Here is a 23,321-nt window from a genome sequence, read left to right as displayed (position 1 = left end):
GACTTTATTTTTTTAGAAATCTTTGTTAGAAAGTCCAATGTCCTCTTACACACAAATCTCTATTTTTCCACTCCTTTTCTACTTCCCTCTGAATCTCTGGGCTCATCTAGTCTCTTTTTTTGTTTATTGTTTCTTTTTACTTACTCCAGCACTCTTGCTGTCTGAATGTGGATGGCCTGGAGAACGTGCACAAATACATAAAATAGCTGGTTGCTAATGTACTTGATAAATGGAGCATAAACATATTTTTTTGTTTATGTCAGGAATACACCATCGACATATTTTTTGCTCAGACCTGGTACGACAGGAGGCTAAAGTTCAACAGCACGATGAAAGTTCTTCGTCTCAACAGCAACATGGTTGGGAAGATCTGGATCCCAGACACTTTCTTTCGGAATTCAAAGAAAGCTGATGCCCACTGGATCACCACACCCAATCGTATGCTCAGGATCTGGAATGACGGAAGAATACTCTACACACTCAGGCAAGGCAACCGTGTTGACACGTAAAACTTTTATAGATTCATCATAGACTAACAATTTATCCCAATAAAGATTGGAAGAGTTGAAAGTGAATAACTTTCAACTCATATAATTGCAATTAATGTTTCAGAAAACACCCATCAGTATTTCTTATGTTTTCTTTTACTTTTATTATTTATAAATCCTAATTGTATGACAAAAAAAAATACACAATCAATTAATCATTCTAGGAAAGAGTGTCATTTTGTTTCTTCAATAATTTCAAAACCAATACTACACAAGGACATTGCTATTGTCTGCTTGTAATGTAGTTTGTTGTAAATCATGTGACACCAGGGGCTAAAATAATTTCTCTGTGACTGCAAAGGTCTGTTGTTCAAACAGTTCTGGAAGATTGGTTCCCAACTTTAAGTCCTTAGTCTGTGTAAACCAACAACGATGCCAGAGGCTATTAAAGTCCAGAATAGCTCTGTGCTCATACGAATTAGAGATTGTTGTAGTTATAATCTGCTCAGCAGGACTCCTGTCAGTTTTTCTTAATAAACTGGTCACACATAGCAGCCTCAATTATTTTCCTGTGAATTTTTTGCTATGGCTGCATTCACAATGTCCACTCATTAATGAATTAAATAGTCACAAGTTTAGATTTATGATGCATTGTATGAATGGAGCAGTGCAGTTTGTAATCCATCAAAACAGTAAAATATATTTAGAAAACTTAAAGTTAAAAGAGCAAATGCTAAAGACACACTTTCTGCCTTGTATTTTAAGTAGAGGAATAAGTTGAATGCAAATACACATATAAATATATATGCATATATTGCCAGCACAATTGTGAAAAAACAAATATATTTAAAAGAAAAAATAACAATGAAACATTGTACTAGAAAATTTGGGTGCAATTCTCCAAATAAAGAAAATGCCCCACTCAAAAAAGGTAAATTAATTACTTATTTGAGAAATGAGAAAATTTTACACTTGGTTCCACTATTTACAAGTTATTGCAGAGATGTAATTGTCCACATCTCAATACCTGCGATAAAATAATTCAGATCAATTCAGTTGTAGTTTGTTTATTTATATACATATTTTATGTGGCAATACACATAAAATGTTGTTTCGAGACCAAAAAAGCCTTCCAAAATTATAAACATTTATGATCACATTCATTCCAATTTGATCACTTTTTCAAAGCAGTGCAATCATGTTCAGTATGTTTCATTTGGTGAAAGGTTGTCAAAGGAAGTTGAGTCAATTTACTTTACAAAAATCACTTTTCCTGCAAGAGTAGCTATGGTGATATTGGATAGTTGATTATTAGTAATTAATTTTACAGTAAGTCCTCATAGTGAGCATATATTTAGCTTTAGTTGAGAAGAGAACTCTCATTTTTAAAGGAAAAAACCTGCAGCAGAACCTGGTTCAGTGTGAGTTGCCATCTGCAGTGCCATCTGCTAACCAAAAATTAAAAAGTTAATGGCAGCAGTAGCTCTTTCAGTGACTTCATCCAGGAGAGGAACATATCTAATTACATAAGGTCTGAGCCAGATCTATGCTATGAAAAACAGAGTACATAACAGAGTTAGTCACAGCAATAGTTCCCTCAATTGCTGTGTCTTGGAGAGAGACTGCTAAACGAGAGACAGAGCCAAGTGTATCGTCTACAAAACAATAACATGAAGTTATTGGCAACAATAACCCTGCCAATGGCCCCCTCCAGGAAGGTATCACCGCTAAACAAAACACCAGGCCAGGGGTAACTTATTTGAAGAGAGAAAAGTAAGCAGTTGGATATAGCAGTGCTTCTGTTTGTTTATTTGTGTCACACATTGTGTTTCAGATCTCTAAATAATCAACTTTAGCTATAAGAGGAAAAAAACTATTCAAACCAGCCTACCTCTATGGCAAAATATAATTTACTCCCTTTTTAAATTCCATCCATCCATTCATTTTCTGTACACCCTTCTCCCTCAGTGGGGTTGGGAGGGGTGCTGCTGCCTATCTCCAGCTAACGTTCTGGACGAGAGGCGGGGTCACCCTGGACAGGTCGCCAGTCTGTCGCAGGGCAACACAGAGACAAACAGGACACACAACCATGCACACACACTCACACCTAGGGAGAATTTAGAGAGACCAATTAACCTGACAGTCATGTTTTTGGAGTGTGGGAGGAAGCCGGAGTACCCGGAGAGAACCCACGCATGCACAGGGAGAACATGCAAACTCCATGCAGAAAGACCCCGGGCCGGGAATCGAACCCAGGACCTTCTTGCTGCAAGGCAACAGCATATTAATTTATTTTTGTTATCAGTATATCCAAGTATATTTGAGAATATTATGCTTCAAAGTAAAAAAATAAATGAATTTGTATCATACATTCATAGAGTGACAGATATTACCTTGTTATATTGTCACTTTTGCAGACACTTGCACAAAAATGCTTTACCTGTAATAAAAAGAGAGAAAGCAAAGTCTTCCGGGCTCAATCAAGCTATGATGGATGTTCTCCTGAGCAGAACACTAGTACTCCACCTCATTAATTTGTTAGGGAACTCAGAACTTAAGCACTGGTTAATTAGGATGGCTGCTGTGATTCCAAGCACAATGATACATGACAATAGCAAATGCATGGATGGGTGAAGCAATTTAAGGTCATTCTCCCATTAAGCAGAAGTTTAATGACTTTGCTGTTAAATTTCCTCAAGGATGAAAGAAAAGAGAAAAATGTTTTCTGTCTAATTTAATTTAGCAAAATCCTACTTTCTAATACGTAGCATCATTAGGAAAAAGGGCATTTTGTTGTTAAATTAATTGACTATGTGTTTATTAAGTATTTAAACATTAAGTTCAGTCTTTCTAGTATATTTTTAGGAATGGTGAATGCAAATGTTTTGTTTCTGCAGGTTAACCATTGATGCTGAGTGCCAGCTTAAGTTAAATAACTTCCCAATGGATGAGCACTCCTGTCCCCTGGAGTTTTCAAGCTGTAAGTTTGCTAATACACTGCTACTTTACAGCTTCCTTTACTTTCCTGTTTTCTTATGTGCATAGTTAGATACTGTAGTGAAATATTTCCTTGCAAATTAGCACAATATTTGTTCAAATTCTTAAAATGGCCAGAATAATGTTTTTCTTATCATCCACCAACATCACTGTTGATTGGCTTTTATGCACTTGTGAATATTTTTTGAGACTCTGTTAACCTTGGAATCTTGTCAAAAAGTAACAAGAGCTCAAAATACTTAACATCCCATTGTATTCAGGGACTAATGAGAGTGCTAAACCTTTACCGTGAGATACTATTGGATGTTCTCCAGGAAGAATCCTGCTTGAATATCTCTATCTTTAAGAATAGAGGTGAAGAAAGAGAAGCTGAAGAGGTTAGCAAGGCTAAAACTGCAGCATGTGAATTCATTTAAATTTAATGAGAGCTATGGATTTTTTCCATTGCTTTGAAAGTTGTTTGACATACACCACAGATGCTCGGTCTCAGATGTTGCAAGCAGAGAAACGTGCTTGTTTTCACGGGGAAAATTTCCGCATCACATGTCAAAAAGCAGCAAAGCTTAGTCATTACATGCTTTTTTGTCATTGTTAAGACTAGTCAAATGTTATCAGGCTATTTGGCAGAAATTTTGTTTCAAATGAGGAGAAAATACATTTCAGTATATTCACCTGTAGTGAATTGAAATGAAGTTAAACTACTGTCATTGAGCCTTTGTTTCCTCCTTGTTTCAACTTCCCAGAAGGAGACTGAACGTATAATATCTCCCAAATGCATTAGAAGCAAAACAGCAGACTGCCTTCTTGGTCTGCGATGATGTGTTACTTTGAAGACCAACATTATTGGATGTCTGAGAGCACTTAGGCTTGCTCTAAAGGAGTTCACCTGCATAATTCAAACCACAGCTCATCTCTAGACTTTGACCGTCTGCAGAGATGTTACACTGCTCCGCTGGAGAGCATTGAGAAAAGCTAAAGCTTTTTTTGGTCAGTTTGTTTTTCCAAACCGCACAGAAATTCGATACTCACAAGACTTGATTATGATAATCCAATTTCTCAGTTAAGTGAATCTGTTTTAGACAAGTAAGATTACTATTTTCATTAGAGCGTCTGCAGAGTGTGCAGTGTAGAATGAAATTACTGAAAGCCCACTCACCCATGGCCTGAGATCAATGATGCAATTTTTACTTCTAAGTCAGCTCAGTATTTTCAAGGAAAATACACTTTTTCCTCAGAAATGGAGCAAATATCTTCTCAACATGAAGTACATCCCTCAGTTAGACAATCATTGTCTCAGGTTGAAATGAGTAAAATTAAACTGATCAAACTGAATAGTGATGCAAGTTTTTTTTTTCTTATCTGGAAAAAGTAGATGAACTGTTGATAGTTAGCTTTGGAAAAACAATGCTCTGTTGTAAGTTTAAAAAGCTCCCTGACTGTGCAAATGTCCTGTCCTCTTCAGATGGCTACCCCAAGGAAGAAATTACATACAGGTGGAAAAGGAGCTCCGTGGAGGTTGGGGACATTCGCTCATGGAGGCTTTACCAATTCTCCTTTGTTGGCCTGAGAAACACCACTGAAACCGTCAGGACAGTTTCAGGTATATAACCCAACTCTTGATAAAAGAGCATCTGCGTACTTTATTACAAAAGAACAAGATTGATACATATGCTCTTTCATAGCATCAGATTGGTTAGTGAATTTCAAAAGTGTTCATACTTTTGAGAGCAGGGGGATCAATGCTCTCCCAGCTCTGCCTGTCAGTTAAGGTAGCAGTAGGTTTACAGTCGTGCCTGAAAAAGAGACATTTGTTGCCACTTTTACGTCCAACTGTCTTGTTTTTCCTGCCACATTTCTTTCTACAGTCAGTTGACCTTATCCCATTGTCTGTTTAAACAGTAGAATGGATGCAGCTATGAATTAAAATGAAAAAAAAAAATCATATTGTGGAGCGGAGTCACTGTGTAACTGGAGTGGGTTTTGTAATCAATGGCTGAAGTAGATAATATCATAAGATGTGAAGGATGTAGGCTGACTTCCCTAGACAAAGAATGGGAAAAAACTAGGCTAGCATGATTATTGCAATATGTTGATATTTACCAACTTCAGATGTTGCAAAGTAATGTACTGGATAATGATTTTGCATCCTTCACTGATTTTTGTGGTGTGCTCATTTTTAAAAAGATTATTAACAGGGTACAGTGTTCTGCTTTTATTAGCAATGACATTTTGCTTAAAAAGAAAGTTTATATAGTTTGAAGCGTTGAACGTTCCTGCAGAGTGGAGTTTCTTCTACATCCCTCCCTGAGATGAATGACACAAACAAGGAGAAGATTTAATGGGGTTTGATTGTTGGGAATCTTTGCAAAACATTTTTAATAACATTGTTACATTTTTAAAACTGTTTTTATTGTAATCAGTATTTAAAAATTCAGTGCAGGTTTGTGCTTGTTTTAATTTAGTGTGGGAAAGTTAGGTCTGGCACGATAACAAATTTTTCGGGATGATAAAACATCCCAAAAATTATTGTGATTAATATTGTTATTTTGAGAACATTTTCAAGTCATGACATTCATGTATAATAATGCAAGTTTGCCCTCTCAAAGACTAATGAACTTTAATTTTGTACAGAATACTCCCCTCTGGAACTGGAAGGCATCTTAAATGTCTCACATAAAACACAACTATAAACCACACACAACTGAAACCATAAATAAAATGGATTATGAATTACTTGTAAAAACAAAATGACCCTTCAAAAACTATCACAAGAATTGAAATCATCGAGCTCATTTTTAATTTATTGATTTATTGCTTATTGCGACAGAAATGCATCAAAAAAGTTTTTTGTTTTTAAATCCACAGTATGCTTTTTTTCTAAATCTAATTCACCATTATAAATATTTTAGCTTTTTGATTGATGATCCCACATAGATTCCATAGAAAAAGGGAAAAAAACAACATTAGTTTAGGTCTTAACTTATTTCTTCATCATTGAACCACATTTTCTTCGAGTGCTTAAAATGTCTAAAGTGCGTGCTGGCAACAAACATTTGAAAACTAAGACAGATAGACAGGCCGACTGTATTGCTAGGTGGTGTCATTGATTGGAAATACACTACATTTTAAAAACAGTTCCCCCTGTACCACTAAATGGTACAACAGAAACTAAAAAACACAAATCACTGTCATTACAGTGTTACCTTAAGGCACACAGGCAAAAACAAAAATGTCACTGTGAATTTTGTCTGGCTTCACATACGCTGTGTGCAAGTAAGTGGTTAAAAATTACAATGTCCTGCACTTTTTCTGTTTCACAGTTCTCTAGCATGTTTCATGTGGGATCATAAAAGAGGAATCTACAAGTGATAAGCATGTGTTGAGAAATTGCAGTCCTCAGTTTCTCTCCTTTTGATCTGGTTTGTTATTTTCACAAACTGCCATCTGCTCTCTTGTCGGAGCAGAGAACCTTGACTGTGGCTGAGAGACCTCTTGTCTCATTTTCTAGTCAGTTTGGGAACTGACCTGCTTCAAGATTTGTGAACACAACATCTGTCTCAAACAGCAGTCAGTTGGGGCATTATAATTATTGTGTCATCAGAAATAACCAACACGCAATGGAGTGCAACTTCAGGAGCTGGATTGTTATTTAAAATGTGACAAACACATAATAAATTATTCTGATTTTTATTATTATTATTATTTAAATTGCTAGTACTAATGATGATATTATTACTTTTTAAATATCTTTGCTGTACACACATATTTAGTTTCAGAATTATATATTTTTAATGGCCACTCTAGATTTGTCTAGTCTTTTGGAAAAATATCACTAAAAATATGTATTTATTTATTTACCATGTTTAATAAAAACCCCAATAAAATAATTTTGACAGAACAACAGCATTTTTTTAGGCAATAGGACTTGATTTGGAGAAATAATTTAAGGCTTGCTATTTATGGTGGTCTCTTTGGTTTTCTGTAAATTCTTGGTCAAATTTGGTTTTGTTCTCCTAAATTAAATTAAGATGCGGTAATGTTGGAATTCATAATTACAAGCCTAGCGAACAAATATTATATTCTTTAAAAAAGCACAAACGGCCATCAAAATCCTTTTGTCTCCACTTGTAATCAATTTTTACAACAAAATCTCTCCTACTCGTATGTCTACAATATAAAATTTTGAGTATAATAGATGTGCAAAAAAGAATGGAATGTTGAAAAAGGATAAAGGTAAAAAATGACTTGCAGGAAAATGGCATCTGTTAATTTTGTTAAAAAGCTGTTAAAAGTGCCCCGTTTGTTTTTGTTACTTATCAGACTAAAAGGACTCAGAAACCAAATTCACCTTTTACAGGCTGGAAACCAATTCTTTTATCTACCAAAGTTGCCTAGTTGTGTGAAACCATCATTATGCAGATGGAGAATCTTTTCTGGGCCCTACAGTTCCCCCTGAGGATGCATAGATGAAACAAAGGCGTGATTTATCATATTGTTAGGATAATCCTTTAAGCTCCTGCCATGTGCATTTATATAAATACGTTATAAGCATGGGTGTGCATGGTTGTGTTTTTGACTTTTCGTGCAGAGCAGATAGTCAAAGTGCCTCCAGATTTGCCCCATCAACAAATCATGTGGAGACTGAGAAGCTCCTTAATCGCAAGAAGGCCACTGATGTGTCCCTGGGCTTTCTGCTCTCAAACTGAATCATACAGGCGGTCGCACACAGACAACAGGGCTGCGTGGCATGGCTTTTGAAAGGTCACTCTAAGAATAGCTTCCGATAAGTAAACGAGCCTCATATCCAATGAAAAGCACATGTTGAAATGTGCAGGCAAGCAAATGGACATTAAAACATGCAATAATTCATGGATGAAGGCACAGACCAAAGCCCTCTTGCTGTTGAAAATACTCACAGATATAATCCTACAACTTATTGATGCACATGAGGTACATCTGCTCTCTGTTAAAAGGACAGGAAAAGCAGCAAATCTACTTGCTGACATCTAAGCCCTTCTGTGGTTCCTTATCAAACCATAATATCAAAAGGACATGAGAGAAAATCATTTTCCTCCTGCCCGTCTTCATGATGTTCTACTTACTCATTTTTACAACGAATGTGGAAGAAGCCCATTCACAGCACTTTTGGGGGTGATGTAAATGCATCATTCAGGAGAACTGTCCAAATCCTTTCATGATTAAACTAAGTGATGCAAAAGTTGGTCATCCTGGTGCAGTTTTTTTTAAACTCACTTTCATTCATCTAAAACCTGCTTCTTGCATGTTTTAATGTGCATATAATCTTTATAATAAAAAATTATAAAGATTATAAATAAGTGGTCACCAATTATAGTGGATTTAAAGCGTTGGCAAAGCAAAATGAACATTTTGTCTTTCTGGCAAAAGTACCAGTAAGACAAAATTATCATAAATGTTTTTTTGGCATGTTTGAAGGAAACTCAGATGGAAAAAATGAGGCATTATTGTCTTAACATTACTGTGTGAAGGATATTTTAAAATGCTTCAGTAACTGTATGATAATAACTATGCTATGACACAAGTTCAATAACAGAAATCCAATGAAAATTAATGGGAGAATGTGATTACATTTCTCAAAGTAAATGATGCCGTTGAGACAGGAGTATTTATCGCTGTTTGCCTGCTTTAATCATGAAAAGATGAAGCGAGAGAAAAAGCAATAAACTGAAATGACAATGGCCTTTTATTGTTACTGAGACATTGAATCCCTTATCAAATAACCAGTACAAACTCCAGCACACTGTCTGAAATCATTTCAGTACAAAACCCTCAGAGCAATTCAGAAAAATTTACAAAGGAGAATATTTGATCAAACAACTTGTAGAAATAAACGTAATTAGTATATGTTTACAATATGAATGATGGCTGAACTTTTTACATTTCTGTCACGTTTATGACGACGAGTTACATCAGTGCTTCTTGATTATTTACACAACAGACAGAAAGTCTCGCTGTTTCTGCCTTGTTTTGTTAAAGTGAAGTTAATATTTGCCTTCTAAATTGATTCTACTGATGAATGTTTATGTAATTGAGCAACTTACAATACATCTCTACAGTATTACTTCTTCCTTTCTCTTTCCTTTTCCTGAAATGATACACAGTGGATTCCTCAAATTATTCATGGTGATTTCTTGAATATGAAAATAGTAATTTTGCTACATTAAAAGAAGGTCTGATACTGTGGACTTTATTGTAGAGGTTTAGCTTTCTAAAGGTTAAGAGGCACAGAAACAATCCATAAGCATTGTGTGTTTCTGTAATGCATATTTTTTTCTAATATTTCCATGCCTTTATCCTCTCTTTCCATCTCTGTGAGTTCCCTTTTTGCTTCTGGGTGATTTGTGATGGACAGGAGTGGTCTGAAAACTATCTGACTCAGCACAAATCTCCCCTTTGTCTTATAAAATACCAATTTATACTCTTCCCTGTCTCTTTCTTAGTACACATGCATTCCCAAAAAATCCCGGTACACTTACAGGATTCATATTCTCATTCCTTTTTTTATCCCAAACTAGTAAATATACAAAGGGTTTTGCTCTGTGAAACCACCCCTCCCATTCTCCCCCTGTTCAGGATTTTATTTTCAGCCTGGTATATTCCTGTCCTACTTTTTACACTCCCTCCCCCATCCACAGCTTCTCTATCTCTCTTTGTTTTGCTCTCTTTTTCCTGTCCTTTTTTGCTGCAGCCTAATATGCCAGTAATTAACACCTGAAACCAGGGAAGACGTCCTAGATGAAGAGAGTGCTTTGGATAAACAAAGCACTTGTTTTCCATCTCATCAGCTACTCTCTGCATATAAAGTAGGACTTTTGGGTGCAAAATACAAGAAATTTATTTTGAAAAATGCTGCATGTTAGACGTTGGAAACGCAACAAAATCAGTAGAATATGGTTTGTCAGATGTAACCAAAAATTCTTCTTTGATGACAATAAATCTTGGTTCATCACAAATACATTGAAGTGATAACTAGGACAACTGAATGCATGGAAAACAACATAAAAGTCATACAATTTGCATCATTGGGAAAAATCAGCAAAGTGTGAAGTAGTGACACTGCCATAGTTATTGTTTTCTAACTGAAATGCTGTAAGGCAAGAAAGGAAGTCATGCAAACGGACAGGAGGTTAATGAATTAAAGAATTTAAAAACACATGGAAAAAAATCTTTCTGCATAAACTGCAGAAAGGTCAGCTCTGGGCGCCAAGAGTTAGCCTCTGATTTCATCACCCTGAAGGTACGAGACATAAGGTGGTTACACATACTGCATGTACTCTTTTCTGATGAAATGTCTTACATTTTATATCATGTTTTTAAGCTTCATAGGCCTTTTATTCTTTTCCTGCCACTGTGACTTTCTAAATGTAAAATCCACTCTTTACATTACGTTAAGTCATTTTGAGCATGCAGCTTTTGCACTGTTTTAGTTCAGTTAGGACTACTGAAATTATTTCTATTTGCTTAAAGTAATACAACATTTTGTAGGTCTTTCTTCAAATTCAGATGTTTACATTCATGTCCTAGCATCAAGTAGAAAAGTCATATTAATTGTGTAACTTGTGTAAAATGTTTTTGGATGGAAGTCAGAGGGGCTTCAAATTAGCAATAATTTATCTGTGCATATATTTAATAGAGGTGCTAATAGTGATGCCCACTGAGAGAGGAAGTGAATGGTGAGATCATATCAGACAGAAAGAGAACAATGTGCTCATAAATTATCCCATTTTCAAACTAGTTGGGGTTGATTTCATAACCGGTAACTTTTTTTCCAATTTCATCCCATAAATTATTTTTGTTTATTTATGATTTAAAATTCATGCATCCATTTCAAGACTTCTACATTGGCAGATGTGAGTGCTGTCAGCGTCCCCCTCCTGCCGAACAGTGAGGATTATAATCCTGTCACCTGACCAAAGGATTAGAACAGAATAAAAATGAGACAATGTATCAAACATTAGAAGAAAACAGTGTAGTTTAATTTTAAGACCAAAAGTTTATGTAATAGGTGTGAATCACACGTCTTCTTGTGTGTGAATAAAAAAATTGGGAACTGGAACAAAAATAAACTAAGACTGAGAGGTGTTTTCCTTAATATTATTTTGCCTTGAAATCTGGGGGGCAGAAATTAATTTGAATGCTTAATGTGGGCATAGATATAATTATCTAATTTTTTAGACAAAGTATATGGGGGCAGATGTCTTAGAAATGTGTTAATTGAATAATATTGAGTGATAATAACTAGCAACACTCATCCCCTAAGACAAAAAACAAGAAATAGGATCATCATGCTAAAAATCATAATACCTTTAATATTGCCTCTGTCATTTCTCTTTTTATATGTAAACAAATCCTTCTTGTGTAACTAACAGAAAAACCTTGGCAGACTCACATTTAGGTCAGAAAATCTGCTCTAAGCAGTAGCTTGGATAGCTTTTTACTGTCATAAAACCTATTAACAGCCTTGCTCTTCATAATTTCAGCACCGTCATCGGGTATGAAAGCAGGATAATCATCTGTCCCCTTCACGGTAAACATGGCACTCACTACTAAGCAGTCAAAGTCTATATACTCTTTTTTGCCATTCAATCATGTGGCTGTGTTGCTGCAGTTGCTCACAGTGACAATGCTATTCTTCTTTTTTTTCTGTGACTTTATCTTGCTCACCACTGTGCGGTAGGAATAGCTGCCAGCAGCCCTGTGGAGGGACAATACAAAGCTTCAGTGACTGGTTAATCACTCACATGAAGCCTGTGGCCATGTCGCGAAAAGTGGTGACTTGCATTCTGTGTATGCATTGTTGATCCTGGCAACCAGTCATTAGCAAATCTCCCTTTATTTGTAACCAACACAAATATGTACGCATGCGCACACATATACGTGCAATAACAGGCACTGTCACCTCTCATATACACGACCCCGGACAGGAGAGGGGCTCAATGAGACAGCCTGTCAGCTGCTCTGCAATGTGTCTTGCTTGTCTCCCTTCAATGGATGCCCAGCATGTGCCTCAGGTCTCGCCTGCCCATGCATATCCACAGCAGTTTCCAGACTTGCTGCCAGCCCAATGATACTTTAGTCTGAGAGGTATTTTTGCCCCGTCAACTCTCCTAAAATTATATTTTCTCTGTAGCTCTCTGCATTTTCACATTCAAACAAATAAAGATTTACATACAGTCACATTCAATAAATTAAAATATGCAATTCAGTAAGGCTCGTTTGCCAGATTAAAAGTACCTTGTGAAAATACCGTATTTTCTGGACTAAAGAGTGCACCTCACTATAAGCTGCACATACAAATTATTTGAAAAAAACAACAACCTGGAAACGTACACATATAAGCCGCACCGGGCCATAAGCCGCTGGTATCTCCGCCGCTCTTGGTTTTCACAAGGACGCAGTAGAGGGCTGGTTCCTTAATACATCTGCTGGATTTATTAAAGACACAGCCCTCCGTCTCTAATGCCGAACCATGGATTTGGTCACGCCGAGTTTACGTGCAGCGGCTCCATTTCCCTCCTGTACTACCAGATTGATAGCCTTCAATTTAACAGTGGCAGCTTTTCTTCGTGTGGTTCTCATAATGAGGGGTATGAGTTTGAAGAAATTTCTCCGTCGTGCCTGCTGCTAGTGTGTGCTTGTACTAAATGAAAATTAGCGCTTTCTTTGATTTCCAATTTTGACTTCCAATGATTCACTTCCTGCTAAAGAGCCCCCTGGTGGTTGAAGAAAAATCCACGGAAAAGCCGCACCGGGCTGTAAGCCACAATGTTCAAAGCGAGGGGGAAAAAGTAGCGGCTTATAGTCTGAAAAATATGGTAATAACCTTTAAGCAGGTATTTTGAAAATATTGAAACATTTTGTAAAAGTGAAACATTTCTTGGCTGTTGTCGCAGGAAGTGAAACTCATATATAAGGTAGAATCATCAGAGTGATATTTATCAAGCCTTTTCTTGTAATTTTGATCATTATGGCTTACATAATGATCAAAATTATGAAAGCTCCAAATGCACTGTCTCAGAAAATTTGAATACTGTGAAAGCCTAATCAGCTAATTAACTCAAAACACCTGCAAAGGTTTCCTGAGCCTTTAAACGGCTTCTCACTCTGGGTCAGCAGGTTACACAATCATGGAGAAGACTGCTGATTTGACAGATGTCCAGAAGACAGTCAATGACAGCCTTCACAAGGAGGGTAAGCTACAAAAGGTCATTGCTGAAGGAGCTGGTTGTTCATAGAGTTCTGAATCCAAGCTTATTAACAGAAAATTGAGTGGAAGGAAGGAGTGTGGTAGGAAAAGTTGCACCAGCAACTGGGAGAACTGCTACCTTGAGGAGATTGTCAAACAAATCCAATCTAGAGACGAATACTAGACATGGACTAGATCAGACAGCCACTGCTGAACCAAAGAGAACATCAGATGTGTCTCACCTGGGCTCAGGAGAAAAGGAACTGGACTGGAATGCTGAGGACCCCTTGGTTCAGAGCTTTTCAAAAACTATAATTTTTGTGAAATATATTGCTGCGGTATCGAGTATTGAGTGTTTTTCTTAGTATCAATGTGAAGTTGGAAGTTTTACCTAAACATGCTATCTACATAGCATGAAAGCACATTCAGTGGTTGAATTTAGTCCATTTCATGATGGGTCAGGTCTGTTTTGGCAGCAAAAGGTGACTAACACACTATGAGGCAAGTAGTCACAAAGTTTTGGCTGATTGGTGACGACAAGGCAGGTGTTAAAATAATTTTATTCGTTTTAGTCCTTCCTTTTTGTCTCTATTTTGTGTGTGTATTGTCTTTACCCAAATTCAACAGAGAAGCAACACTCTTTTCTGATTAATGATCATGTCTGCTAAGCTTTTATTGCTTTCTGTATATTACATCAACTCACAGCAAATTACTTTGACAGAAAATTTGTCATCTTAATAAAAAAAAATTACTTCAGAGCATGCTGTTTTACAAAGAATGATTGGAGTTTTTGTCTGAATGGTTGTTCTTAACACAGCATTTTAATTCACAACTTCCAAAGGAAAATTGTGGAAACTACATCGTAATTTAATGATAGAAGAAGATTGCTTCCCTTCCTGGAGATTTGTGGTTTGTTACTAAACAAAATATGTCAGAATTTACATTGAATGATTTGCACTTCTGGGTTTATGGGAATGGCAGTCAGAAGGTAACATCATTTATGACTTCTCTATTTTTATTTTATGATAGAACAAATGGCTGCACAGTTATGCCTCGAGCATTCAAACAAAAACAAACAAGAAAAGCAAACTTCAAGACAAAATATAAAATAATGAAGTTGAATTTAAGGAGTTTATGATTTTCTTTGTTTATAGCTATTATTTTATTTTGGGGTTCTGCCTTTTTGTCTTGTTTATCCTGCCTTATAGTTGTTTATGTTCATGCTTCTCCTCGCCTCTCCTACCTGTGATGTAACCAGAGGAGGTGGGAAGGAGATTCAAGGATACACAAGTCAAGACAACAGAAACTTAACAAAATGGGACATCTTTACCTCTGAGCCATCGAACTGTGGTATATTAAACATGACATCCAGTACTGAGGCATCAGCCGTCCTTTATTTTGTTACTGCCTACTGGAGTACTATGTGACCTTTGACAGATGAGCGTTAACAGTGTTCTTATTAAGATATAGATTTAAAGTAGCTTCAGTTTCCATGTAAGTGATATGGCTTTTATGCATCACTGATGATACAAAATGTGTATATGACGTGGAAGATGAAGTAAATGATTATACAGAAAACTGCGAGATTCCTCTTATTCTTTAAACTACTAATTTCTTCATGTCTTTGGTCAATATTTTTGTGATGCTGCTAGATTATGTCTTTCTGAAAGGTGTATTTGATACGTTTTATGCAATGAAAGAATTTCAATTAAGGTCTTGCTAGATGTGCCCTGATCATGGATTACCATTAAACATCATTCACATGAATAAAGTTCAGGTGAATGATCCAGACTAAAACATGGAGGGTAATTGGCCACTACACTGCCTGAAGGTGTGTTGTTTGCACTGGTGTGTGTCTGTGTTGCACTGGCATGGACTATGCATAAGTTGAAGGTGCATTCATACCTCATGCCATTTCAATCCCAGGAAATAAGCAGCATCTCCTGGTGACCCTGAAGTTGTTAGGTATAGAAAATGATTAATTAATGTGAGGGAATGGCAAATAATGTCAAATAAAAAGAGGATTCTTCTTCTGTGATTCTTTGATCACATCTAGTGGAATATTCTTCCTCTACCTTTTTCCCTTGTGACAAAATAAGTGTTATATTCACCAACTAACTAGTCTGGATATGTTGCCTCTGAAAACATGATCTAAATTTTAAAATGTTCTGTTTTGCATAAGAGCATCTTCCCCTCCTCAGTTCACAAATAACATTTTGTTCACATGTTCCAATAAAGCAGACAAGGATAAAAAACCATTGCTTGTACATTCCTAAATTCTGCAGTATATACAACATAAACATTTTAATCCATATTTTGTTTTAAATGTCTAACTTTGATGAGATCAACTAACATTCATATATTGCCCAATACATGTTTCTGTTCTACATTTTGCTGTGCAAATATATCAATATAAAATAGCTAAAAATAATTTAATGATTTTGCTTTGTTAGTAATTGTGTTGGGACTGTTTATTTGGAGCACAAAAGAATCTGGTCTCCAAATGTCTACATTGTAAATTCTCTCCCTTCAAAACACAACAAAAACTACAGTATGTACTTCTGGTGAGAGACGGTCGCATACTGATACAGTACCCTGAAAATATGGAGCCAATTTGTTGAAAAGAAAGCCCTTGAAGGTGTCATCTTGGAAGTTTTCACAGGCCACACTGAAACTGAGGCAGAGGAAGTGAAAGGTACAGCAGGAAAGTCTTCCACTAACTGACCTCATCCCTGTGGTGGAAAGTCCATTATCATTAAGAGTCTGAGGATTTGTGAATCAGCCATTATGCTGCTGACCAAGCCGAAAAAATGTATTCACCTGCAGTTTCTCAGCTGTCATGGGGTCTTGGTTTAGGAGGCTGGTTAATGATATGTTAATAAACACAGAATAGTGGGCTGCTGGACCCCTGAGAGAAGCCTTCATGTGTCATCTTTACTCCTACACACCAAGGCAGTGCACTGTAATATCTCATTCACCTGCCTCCATCAGCAGAAAGCACACATGGTGATATGAACAGCAATAATTCCGGTTACTGAGGTTATTGCTTGTGGTTTATTTAATGATACTATCAACGCTGAATGAAAGGGTTGCATGAGGGGAGCATCACCCCACTCCGGTCCTTGTACAGAAAATGTGAATGTACTTTCACATGGTTAAAGAGAAAACAAGTACCGACAGTCTCATCTCCTTTGGTGCCTCTTCTTACCCACACAAAAAGACAGATGTTGTCTATTTTTTCATGCAGTTTGTCCTTTCCCATGAGAAAAATTATAAGCCAGCTGCTCATTCCCCAGCTGCGAACATTTTGTTCACGTTCTTATGGGTGCCTAAATGCACGCACACTCTCACACGGGCACACAGATACTTACCAGAGAAACAGTGTGCTTGTGCCCGAAGGTTACAGACCGTGGAGGGAAGCCAACGGAGGTTTCTGACACTGTTAATTGTCTGATGTTAATCAATTAGTAGACATTTGAATGAGCTCGAGGCCAGAAGCAAACTGTCATTAAGTTCACAGAAACAGACAGGTTTTCTGGTAAACAGATAAAGGAGACGGTAACTATTGGCAAGCGATGTTGTACTGTCAAGCTAGGAAACAATGAAATGGAAACTTGTGTGTCTCTCATAGGAAGGTCTAAAAAATGCATTTGATTTCATGTGTGGTGAATGTTTGCAGTTCACCTGTGGACTTTACATAGGATGGTTACTGGTATCAGTGGATGGTTACTGGTATCAGTGTATACCAAATTGGCTCAACTTTTTGACAGTGCTTCAATGTTTTCAAGTTATTTTAATGACCCACATTAAAATAACACAAAATAGTGGGCTGCTGGACCAGATTGTCATATTGGGAGAAACTCATACAGGTACTTGTTTACTGTGCACGTAACATTCATGCTTAGCATGCATTTTCAACACACAAGGCAGTTGATCCTTATTGTCAGGGTCAGGTCTTTCTCGGCCCAGTTAACCTCAATCTCTGCACACCCGACATCTGCTTGGGTTGGCCAGCCAACGCCTGGACAGCTCATCATCTGCTGGCTGCTGGTGGTCATGTTCTGGCTAACTCCTGGCAGGAAACTAAGGTTTGAGTGTGCATCCGTGCAAGTTCAGCTCCAGTTCACTGAATCACTCGCTTTCATTTTAGGTCTGAAGTTGCCTCAAGCTAACAAGCAGTAAGGAATTTTGGTTGCACAACATAATTAACTGAACACTTAACAGTTTGTGAAATCTGTTTATGTTTTGACAGCCTTTTAATGCCCATAACATATCACCCAAAATGTTTCTTTAAGAGGCTCTTGTTTAACTAAGTACTAGAAATGATTACCTTGCCCATTTCTGTAAATTGATAGCGTACAATAATAATTATTTTTCTTGAACTGTTTCTTTTTCTTCCTCTTATATTAGGTTGTTTTCAGGCACATTTTTAATATATATCATTTTTGTCAGTTTCTTTTTTTTCAAACAGTAACGTTTTGAAAAATAAAGTTACTGTTTGTTCAGAATGGCAAACATTTGTTCAGAATGACTTCCTCTAATCATTATCAGCATGACTGTCATATTAATTTGAGGCTTTAATAATTTATTTGAACCATTATCCTTTTTTGATTTGCTATAGGACAATCAACCTTGATATGTTTTAAAACTAGAATGGGGTGCAAAAATGTATATGTATTGTGGACTTTCTCTCATCCATACAGGAGCAATGTCATACATACAGGCTCAAACATGTACATAGAAACCTAAAGTCATTTGGTTGGTTCCCTGGCACTGACTTGCTTTTATGCATAATTCGCACATTCTCAATAATTTTGAGATTGAGACCATTATAAAATCTCTATGTTCATCTGACTTGCCCATTTCAATACGTGTAATTGGTATAATTGTCCTATTTGCTGTTATTTTGAGGTGCAGAAAGAATATGGAGGTGAAGCTGTCTTTGTTGTCATCCGCTTTGTGTAATACGCTAGTGTCTCTTGTAGTTTATAGATCCTTACCATGATGGTTCTTCTCATATCAGTGATGAGTCCATACTTCTCACTGGAACTACATACATAAATTATGTTACAAATTATAATGATCCATCCCTCAAATGACACCGAGCGTCTTGTATTTTCTTTTCTGTCTCTTTTTCAGGGGACTACGTAGTGCTGACTGTCTTTTTTGACCTGAGCAGGAGGATGGGCTACTTCACCATCCAGACCTACATCCCATGCACACTAATTGTTGTCCTCTCCTGGGTCTCTTTCTGGATCAACAAAGATGCAGTTCCTGCAAGGACTTCATTAGGTATTTAAGAAAGACTAATGCCTACTGACTACAATACCTGCTAAATTTATGCTTACATAACATGTAATTTTCTCTGCGCCTGTCATTCTATGAAACCTAAAACTCCACTATAATTTTAATTTCATACTTTCTTTTCTGATCAGTTCACCTAACTCCATCACAGACACAATGCAGATGTAAGTTGCAATACCACCTTGGTTTTAATTACTCCCTGCTGTGAAACACATCAAGAGCCACATGCAGTGCTTAAAACCCCCTTATATTATAGCAGTAAGCTTAAGCCTCCTTGTTACTGCAGCTCTCTTTTCCTTGTTGCCTTCTTTTTTATTTCAACATCCTTCCCCTCCTTCTTTTCCCCTGTGAGACGGGGCAGCTGCTTAAAAATCTTGTGTATCCTGAGAAGATGATCCCATCCTCAGACATATGTTTGCATCCATGCCTTAATGAGGCATTAATTATGCAATACAGGCAGGAAAATGTGGAGATGCTACTTCAGCACAATAATACAGGCTTCTTCTTCACAGAATGCAAAAAGGGGACACAGGATGAAAAAAGAGGGCAAAAGTGAGAAATTGAAGGAAATTTGTCAGCTTTGAGCTTGCCCTTGACATCTTCAGATGCTACTTTGTGATTCACTTGCAAACACATCCCTTAGTCAGCTATTCCTTTAGCTCCTTAGGGATTTTTAAGATTTAAGTAAAGAGTTTTTATAAAGAAAATTCTAGAATTTAAAGCAGAAACTTTTATCTACTTTGTTCCCATGATTACTTTACATCTTTCTAAACTAGTTTTTCTTTCACCTTTCCAACATGGATGAATTGTTGTTATATTAATAAACTAATGATAACACAAATCAAATGTAATTCTGTCTATTAAAAGATGATGTAGGAGGTTCATGCTGCCAGTGTATTTAGGAAGTGGATTATCATTGATGACATAATTCCTAATCCTTCAATGCCTAAAAATATATCAGTTCACACAAAATATCACTGCAGACGAACGTCACTAAGCTCCCATTAAATTTATACTTAAATCAATTTCAACAGATATCAAGCATGTCCCCTTGTACACAGGGAATAATTAAAGGAGAGAAGAAGTCTTCTGCTTGCCTGTTGGTGGTTGTGAGTTGTAATACTGCTGTCGGGCAGTCAGTTGTATCTGTGTACTTACATTTTGCTTGTCGTGGGAAAACCTCTATGAATGTCATCAGTATTTACAGGAAAATGAAAAAGGTTTCAAAATAGTTTTACAAGATGGCTGATGTAGGAATGCATTATGTCAAAATAGTGATGAGTGGCAGAGATGTAGTGATTAAAAGGAAGAAATAGTAAATTCAAATGTGTACAATAAAACCCTTTCCAGCACAAAATAGTCAATATGTTATTAAGTTCTTGCTTTGCCCATGAAATTGTTTAAAATATTAAATTATTTTCAAACGTATGCTTTACAGGACAACTAAGAACAAATGGCATGAACTGTATAACATTGTGATTTCTTGTTTGCATTGTGCAGCTTTTGTTTTTTTAATAACAATCAGCATATACCTAACCACAACTAAAAAGTAGTGAAAAAATGGACATGTAATACAACATTCATATTAACACAACATCTATATTTATTCTTTTTATCAGCTGAAGCAGTAGGTTTTCCTGTTTTTAAAGAAAATTGGCCTCACAAGCATTTTGGTTAAAAATAAGACAATTGAATGAAGTAATTGATGTTTGAAGGGGCTGTTTAATTTATTCTGCCACTGTCTCATACAGTTTCTGTCACATGTATATTTTCCTCCCTCATGTAAGATTAAATGCAAAGGGTTGCATGTTCGTAAAAGTTGAAATACATATAAATGTGACCCTTAAAATGGATAGTGTTGGGGGAAAATATTTACACCTTAACAGAAGTCTTCTGTTGCTTTTTGACATGCTTGAGTTTTATAGCATCAAGCAAAATTTAAAGCCCAACATAAATGAACCAAGTAAATACAAAAAGCTGTTTTCAGATAATTTTCTTGGAAGACTGAAGTTTTCCAATCTATAACAAGTGATCTTGTCATGAGAGTTTTTACTAATGTAATAAAAGTGAATGTAAAAATAATAAAAGGCATTGGTGTCATGGCGTTTTGGAGATTTTGTTTGGTGCATGTTTACAAAAATATAATTTTTCCTTGCTTTCTTCACCAGGCATCACTACTGTGCTGACTATGACCACACTGAGTACCATTGCCAGGAAATCTCTTCCAAAAGTGTCTTACGTGACTGCAATGGACCTGTTTGTGTCTGTCTGCTTCATTTTCGTCTTTGCTGCACTCATAGAGTATGGCACACTACACTACTTTGTCAGCAACAGAAAGCCGAGCGCCAAAAAGGATAAGAAGAAGAAAAACCCGGTGAGCCCCTTCTAAAAGCTAACAGAATCTGCAAGTTTGTAAATTATCATTTGAGCTTCGTAATATTGCATTAGAGTTGGTCATTGCTCTTTTTATTGGTTTATCAATTCCTTACATAGTAGAGTTGAATAAACTGTGAAGCTTTATGTTGCATAGTTTCCAATGAATGTGTTTTACCCAGGGCTGCATTCAGTAGGTTAGAGATGAAGCTCTAACCTTTTCATAATCCATCACACATCTGTTACAGTTGTTTTTAGACCAGGGTCACATGACATAAGATTTGGCCTCATCTGAGCTCTAAATCCTTCAAGAGATCATGGGAAGTCCAAATAACGGTTGTGAGCTCTTTCCAAATATTTCACATGTAAGTCTTGCTCTCCTCTGCAGCGTTACTGTTCAAAAAGTAGAGATAATGATTCATTCAAAGCAGTAATTTTGAGAGTTGGAAAAATAAAGGCAGTGTGCTTGTGTAAGTGTACTGATATTTTCTGACGAGAAAGAGAGAGATGGGTAAGAGCGATAGAGCGATTTTATGCATTTTTAATGCATTTTAAAGCTGTGTAAATTGTCCCACATCTTTAGAGACAGGAAAAGAAAAGGGAAGGATGATGCATAATGTGTAGGTCTTACTGACTCACTTATAATTTTCTCTGTAAGTCAGGGTTCTGCAGTTATTTTGAAACATAGACTGTTCTGTTCCTAATATAAATATTTAATGACAACTCAGATACAGAAGGCTGGAGAAATATGTCAGATACTATTAATCCTAGTTTCAAACATAGAAAAATTGAAATAAAACTAGATTCCGTATTAGAAGGTCAAGCTTTATAAACCGCTGCCAATTTTGGTACATCTACAGTATGAATGTTGTTTTTTTATGAAATGCACTAAATCTATTCAAACTTACCTTTGGTTCTTTTTCTCCTGACGTGATGATGATGTAAGAAAAATGTGAAATGCACAGGAATAATCCTCCCACTATTGCTTGTGTCTCTATACAGTGTATGTGCCATTCCATAAGACCAAAAATGGACCTTACTTCTGTTTCTTAATACGATATCTTTGTGTGCCCCCTTATTTTTCTGGTTACTGTTTTATATCTCTCTGTTTACAAAAAATTGTGTGTATATACATTCCTTTGTTTTATTTTGCTTTGTTTCTCCCGTCTGGACAAAAGCTCCTCCGGCTCTTTTCCTCCAAGGTATATTGCCTGTGTCTGACTGCATGTGTCTGCTGCATTTCGCCTCTTTGGGCCCCCAGCACCTCACTGCTTTTCTCTCTGCGCAACAGCAGATCCGCCTCTTCCTATTACCACTTATATACCTGCATTTTAACTAACTGTTCACCTCTTCAATTACTAAATGGGTACTGAAGATTACAATGAAAGGGGCGCTAAGCAGTGCACAGTGCGGAGGCAGCCAGGTAGACATACTTATGCAGTTATTTTTTTCATGAAACTCTAATAAGCATCTCACATATCCTGTAGTCAAAAATGTTTTTAGTCAAGAGCCCAGTGAGGACTCATTCTGGCTCCCTCTGTCCTGTTTCACTCTTTGTTGTTGTTACCACAGCGAACAAGCAGCCGAACCAAGAGCTTCCTATTTTCTCTTTTCCTTTTTCTGTCAGTTAATCTTTCAGTGTGCTCATTGAGCTTCTTAACCTGACGCTTCCTAAAGAGTCAGCAGAGCCTTAACAGACTGAAACAGACAACCCATGCCCTGTGCAAATTTTACTTTGATTTGGAAGTAATTTTAGAGAAGTGTTTGCAAGCTACAAAAGAAATGACATAAAATAAGTGAAAATATGCTAATTCTACTGTTTTGCGTTTGTCTCTACATCAGCGACAATACAGGGGGATATTTTAAAATGCAAAAGCTTGTCTAAATTTGCTGCAGGATCAAAACAAATATTAGTCTTATTATCTTAAAGGTAG

General features: G+C 36.6%; 1 protein-coding gene across 4 annotated transcripts in view; it reads left to right on the top strand.

Annotated features, from left to right (window-relative positions):
* Positions 1 to 23,321, top strand: part of gabrg2 (gamma-aminobutyric acid type A receptor subunit gamma2) — a 43,725-nt gene that overhangs the window by 14,307 nt on the left and 6,097 nt on the right. For 2 of the 4 annotated variants that reach the window (XM_032576394.1, XM_032576393.1), the window contains exons 4-9: positions 264 to 484; positions 3,386 to 3,468; positions 4,948 to 5,085; positions 18,850 to 19,002; positions 21,183 to 21,388; positions 22,566 to 22,589. In XM_032576394.1, coding sequence (XP_032432285.1) covers positions 264 to 484; positions 3,386 to 3,468; positions 4,948 to 5,085; positions 18,850 to 19,002; positions 21,183 to 21,388; positions 22,566 to 22,589 — 825 coding nt within the window. The remainder of the gene's footprint in view (positions 1 to 263; positions 485 to 3,385; positions 3,469 to 4,947; positions 5,086 to 18,849; positions 19,003 to 21,182; positions 21,389 to 22,565; positions 22,590 to 23,321) is intronic. The other 2 variants (XM_032576396.1, XM_032576395.1) reach the window with 1 other exon arrangement.

Source organism: Xiphophorus hellerii, chromosome 11, assembly GCF_003331165.1.
Source record: "Xiphophorus hellerii strain 12219 chromosome 11, Xiphophorus_hellerii-4.1, whole genome shotgun sequence".
Classification (NCBI taxonomy): domain Eukaryota; kingdom Metazoa; phylum Chordata; class Actinopteri; order Cyprinodontiformes; family Poeciliidae; genus Xiphophorus; species Xiphophorus hellerii.
This window is presented reverse-complemented; position numbering and strand designations above follow the sequence as displayed.